General features: G+C 41.5%; 1 protein-coding gene across 1 annotated transcript in view; it reads right to left on the bottom strand.

Moving 5' to 3' along the window:
- ADAM12 (ADAM metallopeptidase domain 12) overlaps nucleotides 1-17864 on the bottom strand; it is a gene marked incomplete at its 5' end in the record, with an annotated part of 80867 nt that overhangs the window by 31424 nt on the left and 31579 nt on the right. Inside the window, one exon of the mRNA XM_009082932.1 lies at nucleotides 15890-16038. Coding sequence (XP_009081180.1) covers nucleotides 15890-16038 — 149 coding nt within the window. The remainder of the gene's footprint in view (nucleotides 1-15889; nucleotides 16039-17864) is intronic.

Genomic DNA, 17864 nt, shown 5'->3' with positions numbered 1-17864 from the left:
ATTCAACATTAAGGCAGCACAGGAGCCAAGCTGATAATGACCAAACTTCACTCACTAGGTGCTTTGTACCACCTATGTGTTATTAGCACTATTATCTTTACAAACAAGCAAGATAACAGCTGGAAATTCTGCACTGCTGAACTTCACACTTCCATTAATCTACTGGTGTTTCTAATATCCCGAGTTGAAAAGTTTGTTTGGGGAACGATGATGCCTGGAGGTATCAAAAAGGGATAATTTCTATTGCAAGAGAGAAATGTTTGACAACTACAAATGCAACAGAGCTTCCTATGCTGACATAAGGAAGTTAATTAGGATCTTCTAGAAGGTTATGAGCACCTTACAGAACAGAATTTATTTTGTGCCTATTTAAAATTACCTCTTTCACAGTTTCTTTTGCAATAAAGCAGCCAGATCATTGGAAAAGAACATAAATATGACCCTGAAGAGGAAAATTATTTCCCTGTATCACTATGGGGCTTGTCAAGTTAAACTAAACAGTTTTGTGCTTCACTGACATATGACTTCAGCAAGCTAATAGGCATCTCCATCTGAAAAGCTGATTTCTGGAAAATATCAATGTTTCAGCAAAATGACAGAGCCTCAGACAAATAAAGAAGTTTCAGAATAGCAGGAGGTAGGAGTCAGGCTGTTAGCTGCAGCTCTGGGCCCCAAGGGAGAACAGGGAAGGTACTCAGAGTAATGGAACAGAAAATAAATGCACTTGGAAAACCTCCTACTGACCATTTCATACCAAGCAATTGGAGATATTCTTAACAGGACACTACAAACCTCTGTCCTACCATTAGTTTGATTACTACCCTTAGTGGGACTTGTACAGAGTATATTTATTTATTTCTGCAATTAATAACTTGTCAGTGGCAATGATGCTGTTGGTGCAGTCCCATCTGCAGGCGATGCTGCCAAAATCTCTGTGTTACTTCTGGAAGAAGCAGGTTGGTTAAAGGTACCCAGAGACCTAGTGAAGCACAAAAATGAATGCAGGAAAAAGTCCTGTGCACTGGCAGGAGCATTGCTCTGAGGTTTGTCTGTTTGGGAGCAGAGGTTGTGTTAACCACACTCCACAGAATGTTTTCCTTAAGCTCTGTTGGTCGAGGAGTGGGTGTGTGGGGAGGGTTGGGATGAGATGATCTTTAAGGTCCATTCCAACCCCTCAACATTCTATGATTCTATGGCTGGAAAGAGACTTCACAAACCTCTGTGTACGTGACTGTGAGCAAGTAGATGGATGTACATTCCTGCCAAACTCCAAAAAAAACATGAAGAAACCCAGACCCAGCTGACTGATAAGTCCTGATGAGTGCTTGATCAGACACGGTCCTCATATCAAAGCATGCATAAATGAATACTGCATCATCCAGACAAGATCCTTCACTTCAGTGGCACAGATTTACTTTGATATCCACTGGGATGAGACAGGGAGACAGACATACCTTTCACAGACTGAAATCCATCCAGGAACACAAATACTGGATTTTTCTATGTGCCACATCTCTCAGCCACACACAGATGAGGAGAACAGCTCCCCAGTCAAAACTGTCAGTGTTTCAGGGCTGTTCCTTTGCCTCCATGACTGCTCAGGGTCATTTGCATGGATGTGAGATGTGTCTGACCATCAGCAGGAGGACAGAATCCTTGCTCCGTACCAGAGGTGAAATAGTGTCATGGCTAATGAATGAGCTTTATGTTTCCCCCCAAAGGAACTTCAAGCTGTTTCCTATTTTGAACTCATAGATCCATTCATCTTCTGGCTTTTCCTGGTCTTGACACTGATTTCCTCAGCTGACATCAGTGCAGCACATGTGATGTGATGACATTTTCTGAAAATACTTTTTTTTCTTTACCAAGGAAGCCTCAAATAAAGCAATACAAACCCAGAAACAAACCCAACAAGTGGAACAACTGAAGGGTAACCACAACATGGAAGAGGAGATCCTACCTCAATTGATGCCTTTTGGTATATCATTGGAAACTTCATGGATCTTTATACTAAGATATTCTGTGATATTCTGACACACAAGTCTTCATTTTCTTGACCAAAAAAAGATCCACTTAACAGCCACAGCATTTGATTGTTGTGATTTTAGGTTACCTTTTGGCTGTATTTGCAACTGTAAATCTGGTTATCAGAAGCATGAAATCCCAGGCAGATGGGAAGGGAAGCCACAGATATCACATGTCAGGAGCATTAGACACAATGTTTAAGTGGATCTGGAGCTCATGAAAATGGCGATGAGATAGAAACTCGTCCTCTGAACAAACACAGCAAGTTTCCTCACAACACCCTGTTAAGAGGCTTCTGAACTCACATGGAAGGACCTCTGGATGTGAAAAGGTAATGGGGTCTCTCCACAGTGAAGTCAATCCTTGACTTGTCTCCAAGATTTCAGTAATAAAATAAACAGGAATGTTTGTGCTTTCTGTGGTAGCTCAGATACTTATCCTATTGCAAAACCCCTCATCCACCAGCTCATAAACCCATTGGAGAACCTTCCGGGGGTAAAAAATTAATTAGCAATCTTTATACTTTAAATTCTTTGCTCAAGACATTTTCTTTTCAGATCCCTATTTTTCTGCAGTTGGAAAAAGAAAGGAAATTTCAGCCCAGCCTGATGCCTATTCCAAACTGCTGACTAGCCCAAACATTTTCTACACCATTTTAATCTGTAGATTTATTACACAATGGACCATTTTGTCAAACCTTTCTGGCTGTGGCCACAACTCTACAGAACTCAAATTGTGCCCAGCAGTACCATCAGTCTCTTCAGTGGGTTTCCAGCAAGGAAAATAAATTCAGTCTTTCCACCCCTCTCAACTCCACAGCATTCCTTGGTGTCTCCTTGGTGCTTAAAGATGTGCTTAATCCCCAGCTACAAATATCCTCGTTCCCAACAAAAATAGCTCCTGCAAATGAGACCTTCACAGTAGTGAGAGGATCCCTGGTAATCAATTCCTTTAGAAACAGAGCCTGGTTTTGTCCCATTCACTTATATTTCAAGCACTCAAGTCATCCAAGTGCCACTTTCCTTTATGTAGCTTTGCATTTAGCCTCTATTAGGTGCTTCCTTTCATTAACTGGCTGAAGTGGCATCATCATCACTGTGTCAAGTCCCAGTTAAGAACAGAGGATTCTTTGTCCCAGCACAGAGAATGAATATTGCATGAAACAGAAAACTCATCTCCATCATCTCCATTTCAGAGGCATTCCCCTTCCTGAGGAGCTGAATAACAGGGCACTGCAGACACAGGAACAGTCACTGCTCCAGAAAACTATCGTCTGCAGAGCTCAGACAGCCGAAGTATTCAGGAGAAATGGAGTGGCTTCTGGTTCATGCAAGGTGTCACAGTGGTAGCACCACTGAGGCTGTGAGATGTGTTCCCATTGCTGTCCTTCCCATTGCTCCATCTGGAAGATGTCTGGAAGGACACTCACTTGGCCTGTAGATCTTATCCCCATTCCAAATCTCACCACTACATTGCAGCAATACCTCAGGAGAGTCACCCAAAGTGCAACTCCATTGATTCCTCCAAACCATCTACACATTTAGGGATCTAAGACATTTAGCACCTTGGATCAACCTCCTCTGTGTTTCTCCACCAGAAAACACAACAGATTTTGCTTTTTCTCAAGAAGCATCACTGAAGTGATAACACCACCACTGCTTCTGGCAATTCCCTATGCATTGCACAGGAGAATAAACTACAGGTTCAGCCTATCCTGAAAACTAACAGTTTGATTATTATGATTATCTCTATCCAATCTCTTTTTTTTTCTCGTATTCAATAGCTATAGGACTTTTATAGAGTACCTGCCTTGTTCTCTCCAAAATGTTACTATATATACACACACATACTCTATGTATCTATAAATTACATATCTATTTATAGGGTTCATTTATTCCAGTTCATATCACACCCTGATTACTCAGCATTACGGCAATGTTTATATAAAGCCTTTTACCAAAAGGCCCTGAAGTGGTTTACAATTATTCACTCAATTAAAATGCACAAGAGCCCCAAAGAGCTCTATTAAGTACCACCAGGCCCTTCCTCCCTGAGGTAATATGATAATTGGAGATTATATTAATTTTAAAAGGGGCATTTTGATTTTTCTGGAGCATACTTACAGAAACAACTGCTGGCTAGCGAATTTCCAAAGGGGCAGAAAACTGGGACCAGGATTTGTCCAGAATGCTTGAAAAATCAAACCTGGAAATGGCTCAGGCATCAGCTGCGCTTTTTAGGATCATGAAGGTGCTCAAAGCCAAGAGAGAAGCTGACTCCTAACCCTCAGAGGCAGAAATTTCACCAGTCAAGCACCTGAGTTTCCAACACTTTCCATGACAACACCTTGTCTGGGCAAAACATCACAGTGACTGTGTCTGTCTCAAACCTAGGACCCTTTGAGAGTCACAAATGTGAATATTTACTCTCTTTGTCCCCAGAATTCCTGATTCTGGCTGCACAGTGGCTCATTTACAGCTGGAGAGGAGAACAATGCAGAACCCTTCACTGGGGGGTGGAAGATGTGAGTTTGAGTCTTGATCAGACTTTACAGAATGGTTTGCCCACAAATATGTGGGTTTTCCGTGGCATATCCCAATTTTACATAGGAACCTAAAAATAGGGGGTTTTTAACCTAAAAACTGGGGGGCTAACTCATAGAGTAGAGACAGGTTTGGTTTTGTTAATAGAGATATAAGCAATTTTTTCATGGAAAAAAATGGCAGCACTAGAAAGAGTAACACAAGAATCAACCTCTAGAAGGTAGAAGCTCAAGCCACATGGATGTTTCTAGACCCAGTGAAGTGTTGATTTCAAGGAACTGTGACAATTTTCCAGCCTCCTCTAACTCCTGATCTAATTGATGTAATTCTTTCCCACTAAAAAGCATCCCCCTTGGTTTTAACCTTCTAGACATCATTACTGCTCTCCATCTCTTGCAAACAACCTTTTATGGTCTCCTCAGAGAGATGAGCCTACTAGAATAAAAGTGAATTTGCTATTAGATGACATTTTTTGACACTTCAGCTCTTCTGTAGAGCATGGATGTTAATGAATTAGTAAGCATAAAGAACCTCACAGAATGAAGTATTGAGCAGGAGATAAAATCCAGTTTCCTTTGATATTGAAATAGGTGTTCAGATACTACAGATCCCTTCATGTATCCAGTTCTGTCATTACATGTTATCTCACACACCTCACGTTTTAGTACCAATTGTTTAAAGGGAGACAAGTGCCATAATGTGGAAGGACTTTTTCATCTATTATTCAAACAATGTCTTAATTTCTAAGTACTTTTGAGGGAGAAAGGCACAAACACAGTTTTAAAGTAGATCCCACAAGCATAATAAAGGTACCTTAAAGGTATCTGCAGATGGTCTCACACCCAAAGCTTTTGCAAACAGCAAACACACAGGAAAATTGGGAGGAGGGAGAAAACTGGAGGACACTTTGGGGTCTGGAAGGGCCTGGAACATGTGAAGGTCCTTGTAAGCAGCACATGATAGAGCTTTGTCCAGGACACCAGTCCCAGAACTGATGGGGCACATCTCTTTCAGAGGATTTAGCTAAAAATGTAGAGTGGTTTTATATGTATAAAGTATTTAAATGGGAAGTTTGCTTCAAAAAGCAGTAGATGTCTGACAACTCATACTTATTTTTCTAGCCTATTTTTCACTCTCTTGCTCCTCTTTTCTAGTTTTAATCCCTAGAGCATCAATAAAGTAGAGCACAGAATTGGGCCATGTAGTTCTATGTGACATCAAAGCTCTTGCTGTCTGAGTTCATGGTCAGTGACTTAAAAACAAGCTTAGATTGCTCCTACAGCTTTTGTCATGTTCACTACATGGAAGATTTTCCACCTCCAATAAGTAACTGTGAATATATCACACTGGTGGCTAATTTACTTGCTGTGTGTGTTGTTGGATGGCTTGTTGTGCTACAATAAAATTTCCAGGGTTATTGGAAGGAAAATCTTTCCAAGGAAATGCTTAAAGTTTGCATTCAAATGCTTTAGGTTTGATTTCATTTGGCCCTGGGGGTAGTGCAGATTCCCAGGGTGCCTTCCAGTCATCTCCCTTCAGGTGCCTGGATTGGATTGTCATCTCCCCAGCTGAGGCTTGACCTCTCCTGTTACGTGGAAGGTAAAGATTTAGCTGCATGAAATATTCCAAAAGGCAGATTTATAATGCTGGATGTGGGACTTGAGGGCAGAGAGCAGTGAGGAAACAAACGGCTGGATGGTTCCCAAAAACACATTCTGCAAAGGAACAACACTTAATGGCTTTATACAGTATCCACTGTCATGGCAGTCACAAAACTGCCAAATAAAACATTATTAGCAGTTACTTTCCCTTTGACAAATGGATGGTCAGAGATTATTTTTTTTCTGGTCGAGGGGCCTGTTGTGACTTTCCTTTGTGTTCTGGGGGTGAAGCAATACTAAACCAATTTATCAACCTTGACAGTATTCTGACTCTATGCTGGAGTTATCTGCATTGCTAAAGCTCCATGGGAATTGAACTCAGACAACTGTTCTTCCTGTTGGAAACCAGACAGCCAAGGAAAGTAGCTATAATCAGTTTGAATTTGCCTCTGGCTCATCTTTTGCTCTGTTTCCTCTTAGACCACTACCTCATTAATAAAACTTTGCTGGATTGCTGAGAGTTCAGGTTTCACAATCTACTGCTTAGAATTTGAGGTTAATCCAATGCTGACTACAGGAAAAGTGAAAAAGCAAGGCAGAGTAGGGAGAAGGATGGAAAGGCCAGGTCAGCCCTGGTCCCAGGCTAGGGAAAAGCATCCCATGCCTTCCAGCAGCTGCTGGCCATGAAGGAAAACTGGAGATAAGGAGCACAACCAGCATGTCCCAAGTTTACATTTGTCACACAAAACACAACATCCTCAGCACGTGACAAGCAAATAAAGACAAATTGTCCATCCCAGTGCTCAAAATACTTCGCTGAAGATCAGTGCCCTACTGATATCTGGTGAGGGAAAAGGCACTTCATTTAGTTCTCTACATGATTTTATGGTCTGGTTTTATTTGAGGTAGTTACACCCTGATTTTGTCCCTTGAAAAACCTTGGAATTGTTTTTTAATTGGGTCAGGAGTAGATTGGGAGGGGAAAAAAACCTCCTGACTTTGGGGACCAGCTTGATTTAAAGACCTGCCTTTAAAAAAAATGTGGGTACTTGACCTCGGAGATGGATTTAGGTGAGGATGTACATCAGGTGAGCAGATCAAATAACACCAAGTAAAGGGAAAAGGACTCCAAGGACAGCTAAACTCCATCAGGAGGACCCCAGGCCAGGGAGGAGAGATTTCATAGTATCATAGAATATCCAGAGTTGGAAGGGACCCACAAGGATCATTGAGTCCAACTCCTAGCCTAGGTCAATGCCACGAGTCAACCCTCTGGATGGAGCATGTGAAGGATGTGGCCACTGGGAAGAGCAGCAGCAGAAGCACCAAGAGAATGAAGTGTATGGAAATGCCACCTTCCCTGCTTCTGCTGATTGAGGAAAAATCACCTCAGACAAGAGGAATTCTTTCCAAATCAACATACAATCGTAAGGAATCACTTTTTTTCCTAGCTTCCATTTTCTTTTTCACGGAGCTTGAACAAAGAAAACACCCTCATTAGTAGCCAGGTTGTATATAATCATTATTTCAAGTCATGAGAAAAGAGAAGACTTAGGGATCCTTAAGTGAGCAAATAAAACTTTCACTCACAGGAATGAAAGGTAAATCTAAAGAAATCCGTAGGGATCCTGGTGCAGTCCTGGTGTTGTTGAAATCCAGGGGAGCTTTCCTACCAAGTTTGAGGGAGCCTGGATTTCACAGCTGTGGTACTTGACTGCCAGGAGAGCATCAGTGATGGAGATGAACAGTCTCCATGCTGTAAACAGCAGTCAGAAAGGCTCTCTAGGACACCAAAGTTATTTCCCCTCCTCATTTCCACTGACTTGACACTAAAATGGGTGTTTTCCTATCTTCATTCATCACTGGGGCTGTGTCAGTCATTTCAAACAGCTGAAATGGAACCTCCCTGCATTTCTGCCCCAGAACCCTACAGCAAATGTGCCTGGGACTGTGTAATAGGCTTTGACACCAGAGAAGAAAAATAAAGACTTTGCAGGCAGGAATTGTTGGGGTAAAATGGACATCTTCCTTCTCTGAATTTTAAACATTTTGCACATCTATCCCAGGCACAAAAGCCTGTGTGATTCCCATGACAACTGTGGCAAAGGCAGCTGTAGGCATCATTTAATTACAAGCGATTCAGCCTTCCAAGTCAACATCAATTCCTTCAAGTGCTTCTAGGCATACAACACATGTTCAAAAAGGAGCCTTTATGTGACCTTAAGAACATGCCCTTTAAGGTATGTTTCCATTTCTACACTGGGAATTTGGAATTCATTAACATCAATTAAAACTGGACACTGTGTGCTTAATTTTCCATGTGCTGCATTACAGATTTATCCCTCCAGGTTGAAAAGTTTTGGATGGTTTTTTTTAGATGAAACAGAAAGCTAAGATAAAGGGAAATGTCCTTCTATGATTTATTCTCATGGGTCATGGCAACAGCAGCACTGCAGGAGAAAAATGTCCCTCACAGAGCTATATTTCCTATGGATATTACAGCAACAAGACAAAATGCAGCTGAGCTCTCCCATCCCAAGACCCAGGCTAGGAACACTGTGCCTGAGCTGGATACATCCCATAGGAGAAACCATGACTTGCCCTTAAATATCTGCTATAAATAATCACAGCAGAAATAAAATGCATTTTCATTTGAGAAGTCACCTCTCCTTGCCAGCTTCCCTTACAGGAGAGGCACCCTGTCAATCTGTAGGAGTTCTCCCTGAGAATACACCAGGAAAGCCAAATATTTTCCCTTCTAACAGCACATCTACTGAAATGGCAAAGACTAAACTGAATAAAAAGCAATTATCTGATGATTTTTTTTTTTTAAAGACCTGCCCCATATCTCTCTGTGCTAATTGTTAACAGTGACCTACTCCTGTAAAGGACTGGGGAAAATTAAATGAATTCAATCTAATTCCTCAATGCAGATCTTACTTATCACAACAATTAAATAGACCTGTAAGGGATGGAAATTACTACCAAAATAAAAAAAGAATTGCAAATGCACTGCAGACTTGGGGCTACTTGGAGTGAAGGGAAAGACTGACATAAATCTCTTCTGTAATCTCGTGGCTGTTTCCTACTAGAGGAAGGACCAGAATGCAATGTGCTAAATTACTGGGGCAGAGGGATATGTTGCTTAAGGTTTGGGTTTTTTTTCACAAGGCAGTTGCACGGCTGGCACAACAAACTAGCTCTGTCACAAGTAATTTATTACATCAGTATATCAACTTTATTAAAAAAAGCAAAAGACAACAAAGTAAGTCTGTCTTTGTGCAGAGCTCAGCTCAGGCTGGGCTGGAGACATAAACAGCTTCAGAGTTTAATTAGAAGCTGTTTACATCTGAAAGATAATTTCATTTGCTTCAAATTGTAACAGAGGTAATTCCAGATAGTTCTGCTGACTCCAGGGTTTAGTGTCTGTAAGCTGCCAGACTGAAAAATGCAAAGTAAGGTCTGAACAGCTGCAAACTAACTGAGAAGGGTCAGGAAATTCTGTGCTAACTACTAATGATTTGATTATCTAACATTTAACAGCTCTGCAGCTACAAGATGCTGTGAGATGTCTAGAAGGAAAAGAGAACCAGCCAGTAAACTAAAGTGTCCTTTCCCACACTCCAGTTCTGATTTCTGTCCCATTTCCACCATGACCTTCAGCCTTTTTTAAAACTTTAAAAATTTATTTATTTTTCAGACCTTGTGAAATGTTGGAATAAGAGTTTTTCCTTTCAAGCTGACTTGGTACCAAAGCCAAGATGCTGTTTCCATGGCATACATGACTGTCTCCTGCAGCTAGTGGGCTGGAAGTCTCTGGAGGGTGTATACTTTCACAGCCCAGATCTGTAGACTCCAGTTCAGAGCCTGACTGACCAAACTGAGAGTGACCTTACATCCTGCTTCCTTGAGATCCTTTTTCAAAAGGAAGCAAAGTGATTGAAACTAATACTTTATACAATAAATGACACGAGTAATTAGTGCTTTCCTAGCTTAATAGATTTTAACTGCATTTTATTTATTTAACTACAGGTTTATAATGTAGTTAAATATTTTTTTGGTATGGCAGTTCAAAAACTCAAACAAAAGTGGATGACAAAATCACAAAGCTCCAACAAAACCCTCTGAGAGCCAACCCTACTGAGCAAAACAATTCTCCAGGAGGCATCAGCCACTTGTCTGACATGTAAATATAGAGTACAAAATCTGCATCACTGTTTCTGGCCTTCTTTTGATGTGCAGTCCTAAGCCTCATTAATGGTAATGGGGATGCACCAGGGAAGCACAGACCTTCGGGCACCATCAAAGGACAGCAGTTGTGTAACACACTTTAATGATGGGGTGCTGTTCCCTCAGGGGGAAGGCAGACCAAGAAGCTGCTGAGCTTCCCCTCACCCTGACCCAATCCTGCTGTTCAGTTACCCAGTGGCTTCAGGGAAACTGTGCCCCTAGACAGCCAGACAGATCACTAAGGGATCCTCATTAGAATACATCCTCCTGCCTTGCTTTCCATTTGGGTGACTTTCCATCATGATTACCACAAAGCCTCCCAAAACGCTATTCCAGTTCACCGGAGGTGGAAGCAAACTGCAACACAGGAGTGAGCCAGGTTGTGGGTTAGAGCCACAGACCAGTTTCTCTGCTCAAACACATATTTCATGGTGTGGGTCTAAAGTGTTAATGAGAAATATCAGATGACTTTTGGGTAGAGACCCTCTACCCAGATCCTACAATTCACACACGTGTGGCCAAACACTTTAATAGGGAGACACCAAGTTGGGACACCTCAGTGGCTCTGGGGAGCATTTCCAGCAGCACCCTCATACCCCAGCAGCTTGGGGAAGGGGGAGCATGGATTGCTGGACTCCTGAAATAACAGCTACACCTGAGTGCTAAACCTTTTGCAAACCCTGAGCATAATCTCCTGAGAAATCTTCAGCCTGAGCGCTGCAGAATCTGAATTAGAGCATTTACACTAGGAAATCAGGAAGCAAACAAAACCAAGACCTTCAGCAATGTGAAGCAAGCATGAAATGGGGATGAGGAGATGAGGAGGAGAAAGCAAATAAATAGCTGTTTCAGATGTCTCTGATAATATAACTGCTACAGAGGCTGTCAACAGAGGGAGAGCCAATAAACCCAGTTTTTCTTTGCCAGTAGAAATGGAGGTTTAATTATAACACAAAATAAAGTGAAATCCACCTCTCCTTGGCCACTGAAGTCAACACATGAAAGGAAAGCATCAAATCTCTCTCTCACTTGCAGGAAAACTGCTTTTCAAGGAGAGCTTCTCCCAGACCCCACAGCACTGTGCCTTCCAAACAGTTGGGAACAGCTCTGCAACATGCAACAGGGAGCAAACGTTTCCTAGGGGAGTGCTCAGATGTCCCAACCACTGCTACAATGAGCCCATGGTCCAGCTCAGCATCAGTGAGGCAAACAGGACTATCCACATTTATGGGGTCTCCTGTGCAACTCATGGTCTTGCTGGTGTCACTTATGAGCTGTAGACATCTGGTGCTATAACTCAGGAAAAAAAGGCTCTGTTTCCACTTAAATATTTTATTTAGCCATAATTGCAACTGACATACTCAGTGCTCAGTGCACAATGTCTAATAGCTCCTAGAGGGAATTAAAATCTAGTGAGCACCAATGCTCTTTTTCAGTGGTATCTGGAAGAAGGAACTGATGGTCCTTCTCATCTCTAATTTTCCCCCATTTCTCCTCAGCAGTACTTAGATTGAGTCAATTAGTTTAACTTGGGACTGTCACTCAGCTGATTCTTAACAGGTCATAATTTGCTCTCCCTCTCCCTCACAAATGTTCAGCTTCCATTGGCTATTTGCTTTAATTCTAACATAAAGGTTTTAATTTTACTTAAAAACCTACTGATAACAGTGGGTGGTTTTTGGATTGGTTAGCAAAATGTCTCCTCCAAATTACAACAGTAAATGAACCAGTGTTTTTCTACGTGTGATTTCTACTCTGTGCTCCTTCTGTGTTCCTAATTGTTCTCCTCCCCCAAACCCGGTTTCCAAAAACTCAATAATTAAAGGGAAATTGTGTACTGAAAGGCAATTACTCAAAATTAGCTGTTCCTTTCTACTGTGGGACACAGTTCCATAAAATCCTCTAAAATAATGATCGAGAGCTGAGAGGTTAAATTGATCTCATTTCTCCTTTTTCTTCACTTACAGTCATCATCACACAAACCTGTTCCCCTGGCTGGAGCAGAATCACAGAATCATTTAGGTTGGAAAAGACCTCTGAGATCATCAAGTACAGCCTGTGACCATCACCATGTTGTCAACTAGACTAGAGGACCAAGTGACACATCCAGTCATTTCTTGAGCACCTCCAGGGATGGTGACTCCACTACCTCCCTGGGCAGCACATTCCAGGGCTTAAGAACCCTTTCAGTGAAGAAATTCCTCCTGATGTCCAATCTGAGCCCCAAACTACCCTTCAGACCAGGCAAAACACAGGCACTTCCACCCGCAGTGTCACAGTCCAAGCTCCACTTTTCCAACCCGGTTGATTCTATGATTTATGTGATTTTCATGGCAGATATTTGACTCTCTAGAAGTCCTGGATTGACACAAATTTTTGGGAGTTTGTGTTTGATTTCATGTTATAAAAGATGTGTTTTGCTAAAGTCTTTAGGCAATTGCAGCTCACACACAACTGGTACACATCTTGCTGGTACCTCTTAAGAGTAAAAACTATAGGAAGCTCATTAAAGGATAGACCCAACAGAGTTTAAATTCCACACTGATCCCTGGAGATTTTTTTTCCACCAAGAAGTAATTTGCAAGACCTCTTCAAAGACTGAAACCTAAGAACTGAAAGAAATTACAATAATTGATGAAATCCCCTCTAAGTAAAAAGCCTTTAAACATTCCCTTTTGCTGCTCAGCCACACCAAGGACTCCGAAGTGAACTTCACAGAGGCCTCTCTGTTATAAACTAGATATTTTCTATTCTTTTTATGTATCAGATAAGGACTTCTCAGTACTTTTTCTACCAGCTTCAGCCCAAAGATTTTTTCCCTTGCACTAATTAAATTCACCTTAAACAGAGAAATTAGGAGAGCACAGAGTGAGTGCAATGAGTATACTGAGAGACCAGGTTGTCTCTCTTACTGGATCTGCCTTTCCTGGGATGCTCTTTCTTTTGATTTTTTTTGCTGCATTTCAGACAGGGAATATTCATTTGGCCTTCCCTTAACAGACTTGTACTACCAGAGAGGAAAGCTCTTCAGTGTTCCTTGAATAATGGTGCTCAGAGGAATTCTATGGGTGAGATGTTGGGTAAATAAATATTCAAAGTCTTAATTTTAACTTGGTAAGATGCAACTTGGCTTAAGGCATAAAGCATTCTCTTGGAATATATATTACAGATCCCCAGCACAGTGTGAAGGTAAAGCCTAAGGCTATAAACATGATGTTAAAGTTTCCATTCATAAATCAATAATCACTCTGCAAACAAAACAGCCTACTGTGAAGGCCACAGCTCTTCCTCAGGCACATGTTTAATATGGAGTTTGGTAAAAATCCAAGGAGAGCATTAAAAAGTGTAGCTGATATCCCCTTCCCAAACCTGGGGGATGCTGGAAGTGGCACAGCATCAATGAGGGAACCTGTAAGGTACACAGAAACCCCAACATCAAGTGAGCTGAGCTGCTTGGAGTCACATCCAAGGAATGAGGAATGAAACAGCCAGTTCCTCATATCCTGAGTAATACACTGAGTGGGTACAACATTGCTCTGTCCTTGCCCTGTGCCAACCAAATCCAAGTGTCTGGATGGGCACATCCAGTACTGAGGACAGCTTCAGATACACACAGGGACTCTGGTGAGGAAGGCAGAACGAGGGAAGAGCTGCCTTATGTCACCTTCACCAGATGAGTTCAGAAAGTGTCCAGAAATCTCTGTCCTGACAGCATCCCTGTCTTTATTCCTAAGTGGAGTAGTTGGATGCTGAACTAATAACTCAGCTGAGATGACTAAAGCTGACATGTTTCTTTCAGGAGCTCAGAGTTATCACCTCACCTCACCTCAGAGCCCTGTCCCCAACTTCAGTTTGTTCCAACAGTGTGCACATGAGCTGAGATATGCTGCAGAATGAAATTCCATATGGATAATTACTACCTATTGTTTCAGAACAGCCAAGTTACTTAGCTTTTCCAAACTGTAGAAATCACTCTCATTCTCCTCCATGCACACAACCCTTTTGTTTGTCTCTTAACTTGCTGTGCTTGGCCTCTGGCCAGAATCCCTCTTTCTGCCCTGATGGAGGGTGACAGTTTGTCTTTGAAGGAATGCCAAGGCTGCTGCTAGGCTCTCCAGCAGGGAGCAATCCTGCCCAACACTCCCTGGCCTCTCCCACATTGCTCCCGTTCTTTCCCAGAAACATGCAGCCTCAGAAAAGGCAGAGGTTGAGCTGATCACAGTTCCCAGCAGAGGTTTTTAAGCAACAGATGAACTTTAAGCACACAGAGTGATACTGGAGCTGGAAGCGACAACAGAAGATCACCTAGTGCATCCTCTTGCTCTAAGCACATCCAGCTATACCTACACTGCTGGTGGATATTTGCCTGGCTGGTTCCTACCAGCTTCCAGTCAGAAGGAGTAATATTTCCACAGGTCCAGTCCAGCACATCGCTTACCACCAGAGAGCTTTGCTAAATCTACTCTGTTACTTCAGTTTAATCCTATCCATCGTAGTCTGAATATGAACATGGAGAAATCATTCATCTTATTCTTCAGTTTCTAACAGGAGTTTAAAATACAGCAAACCAAGCTGTAACTAGTCACAGAATCATGGAATCATCAGGGTTGGAGGAGACCTCAAAGATCATCAAGTCCAACCATTAGCCTGTCACTGCTGGAACCCCTAAACCCTAAACCAGATCCTCCAGCACCAAATCCAGACACCTCTTAAACACCTCCAGGGATGGTGACTGCACCACCTCCCTGGGCAATATCCCAGTGCCTGAACACCCTCACAGGGAAAACATTTTTTCTAACATCTAATCTGAATCTCTGTCTATCTGGTAACATCTAATCTGAATCTAGTCACTCTAGTCAGGTTTCCTGGACTTTTAGTGTCTACAAAACAATACTCATCTCTTTTCTTGGAAGATCAACCTCCAGCCACAGAACAGCCCTAATCCCACCAACCTTACAGATCTGATTTGCTCACATGCTAAAACTGCTACACACTCAGAACAAAGGGTGAAATGCAGAAGTTTGTGCAGAACTAAAAACCTTCTCTGCACAAGACAAAGACTTTGCAGAGTGTCTAATAATATATTTCCTGCATTACTGTATTTCCTACACACTCATCATAGCTTGGCCTTGGGACTCTGCTCATATCCTATTATGACTGGTACTCAGTTGGCAAGATGAGAGAAGGAGAAATTCTGCTTCAACACTTGCAATGCAGTTTGGTTGTGGGTTTGTTTGGTTTTTTAATTAACCAGTTGCTTACAGCATTTTTGCCTCTCACACTACTAACCTGGAAATAGACAGGTACAATTGTTCATGTTGTGCTCTGATAACACATTTAATTGTTTCAGCTCGAGGGGGATAACCGTGAGAAGCTTTGACAGGTGTGAAGAGGTTTTTCTTTTTCCCTTTAAATGTTCCTGAAACACAACATGAAACCACAAATTCCCCACTCTAAGTGTAGCTTGCCAGTGCTTACCCTTGGACTTACCCAGTCGAGGGGTTCATGATGCAACCTCCTTTATCAGTAGATGCTTTGCAGTTGCAGCCTCTCTCCAACGTGTCGTGATTCATTCCAAAATTGTGCCCCAGCTCGTGAGCCAGAGTGACTGCTGCACCCAGAGGGTTTTCTGAGTGATCCTTAAAAAAACCACAACGGAGTAAGTCAAGTCAACATATGAAATCAATTCCCCCTCTAAGGTCCCATTCTCTTTCCTTTGAAAGGTTTTATCACCTTAGCAGCTGTAGTTCCTCTGTTGTTCAATAAACTCAGTTTTAAATTCAGCCATATACACCAAGTGCAGACTGGGAATTTTAGCACAGCCTATCTGGCCACCCAATTTCCCCTAGCACATTAGACATTTGAGGCCACTAAGCAGGTTTGAATATCTGGGTCATCTCTTTATTAGGGCTTAAAATTCTCCTGTTCAATGAATCCTCCAAACTCCCAAGACATGGCAGAAGATAATCACCCAGACATGGAGTGCTGGAAAGGGTGAGGATTTATGGGTGAGGATGAGTGTGATGAGGGAAAAGTGAGAAGATGCTTCATATCAGGAGGTAAATTACAAGTACAGCCAGAGATTTAACTTGGTCTATTTAATATGCTTCACTGTTCCTTCAATATCAGGATGGCCAAGATTTCACAAGCCTTGTAAGCAAAACCAAGTACCTTTGAAAACCTCCTCTTTAAAATGAAAAGCCAAAGCAAATCTAAATCTTCCAGGGCCTTTTATTAATACCTAGCAATGTTCTCAATGTTTCAAATATCAATTTGAAATATTAACATTAATCCTGGTGGAAATGCCAATTTTTGGGACAATTATTCTTGAGAAATTCCCCACAAGATCTGATTACAGGCTGCTGATCAGACTCATGTTTGTGTTTAACCACGAGGAAGAGGCTTTTCCACATTGATCATTTTCCTTGAGGGGAAAAAAAATTCCACTGCACTGATATGAAAGCTTTCCCTAAAGGCATAAACATGTAATATAAATGCATGATCCACTATTTATCAGTCAGTAAATGGAATTACTATGTACAGCTGCCTGCTCTGAAAGTGTGTATGAATATATGCACTTTAAATAACTCTTAGTATCATCTAAGCCAACTCGCAGCCTAAAAAGAAGTGAAAGGTAAAACTGTCTTAAACATTATCTATGTATTAATGAAACCCTTAATACATGACTTGGGGGAGATTTAAGAGGTTCTTCTTTCATCTGTCTGGGCTAATATTTTTAGCAAATCATTCCTCAGACAGCAAACAAAATCTGAAAGAGAGTACAGTCACTCTCAACACAAGAAACTGCTCCTCCTGCATTTGGAATAAACCCAAGCAAAGTATCTCTTTTTTAGCTTTTTTTTTTGTCCTGAATTTTAAAAGCTTAATATAAAAACCTTGTGACAGCAAGTTTGTGTGCAGTTTGTCCTGTACAGTGCCTACATATGGAGGTGTCTTATCTAGATACTAGTCAGATACTGATGGATTTGTCTTTGTACCCATGGCAATTTATGAAATATTTAGAGAGTTCAATGTAATTGAACTCCATGTCATAAAAGAGCACAACCTCTTGCTCAGCTGAAAAGCAATAAAACCAAAGAGCAAGGAAACAATGAAATAATTCCATATAATTTACCAGTGACACTTTGGATGATGCCTTAAAATCAGGGCTGTCTGGTCAAGACAGAAGCTCCTCTGGTCATTGAGCTCCCCAGACAGACTGCAAATCGAGCTCAGCTTTGCTTTATTTTTCCACTATCTCTTCTACTGACTGAACAGAGATTATATTTATCTGAATACTCTAAAGCTGGTAATTAAAAATAAAAACAAGATTTCACACAGTTCAGACCAGAACTAGAGCAATAAATGATGTGAAATGTAATTTGGGTCTTGAATAGGCAAACAATGATTACAGCCCATGAGGTTCTCATTACTTGCTCAGATCCACTTGGAATGCAATTTTATC

This window comes from Acanthisitta chloris, unplaced genomic scaffold (assembly GCF_000695815.1).
Source record: "Acanthisitta chloris isolate BGI_N310 unplaced genomic scaffold, ASM69581v1 scaffold6479, whole genome shotgun sequence".
NCBI lineage: Eukaryota > Metazoa > Chordata > Aves > Passeriformes > Acanthisittidae > Acanthisitta > Acanthisitta chloris.
Note: the sequence above shows the minus strand (reverse complement) of the source record. Positions and strands in the feature narration are given on the sequence as shown.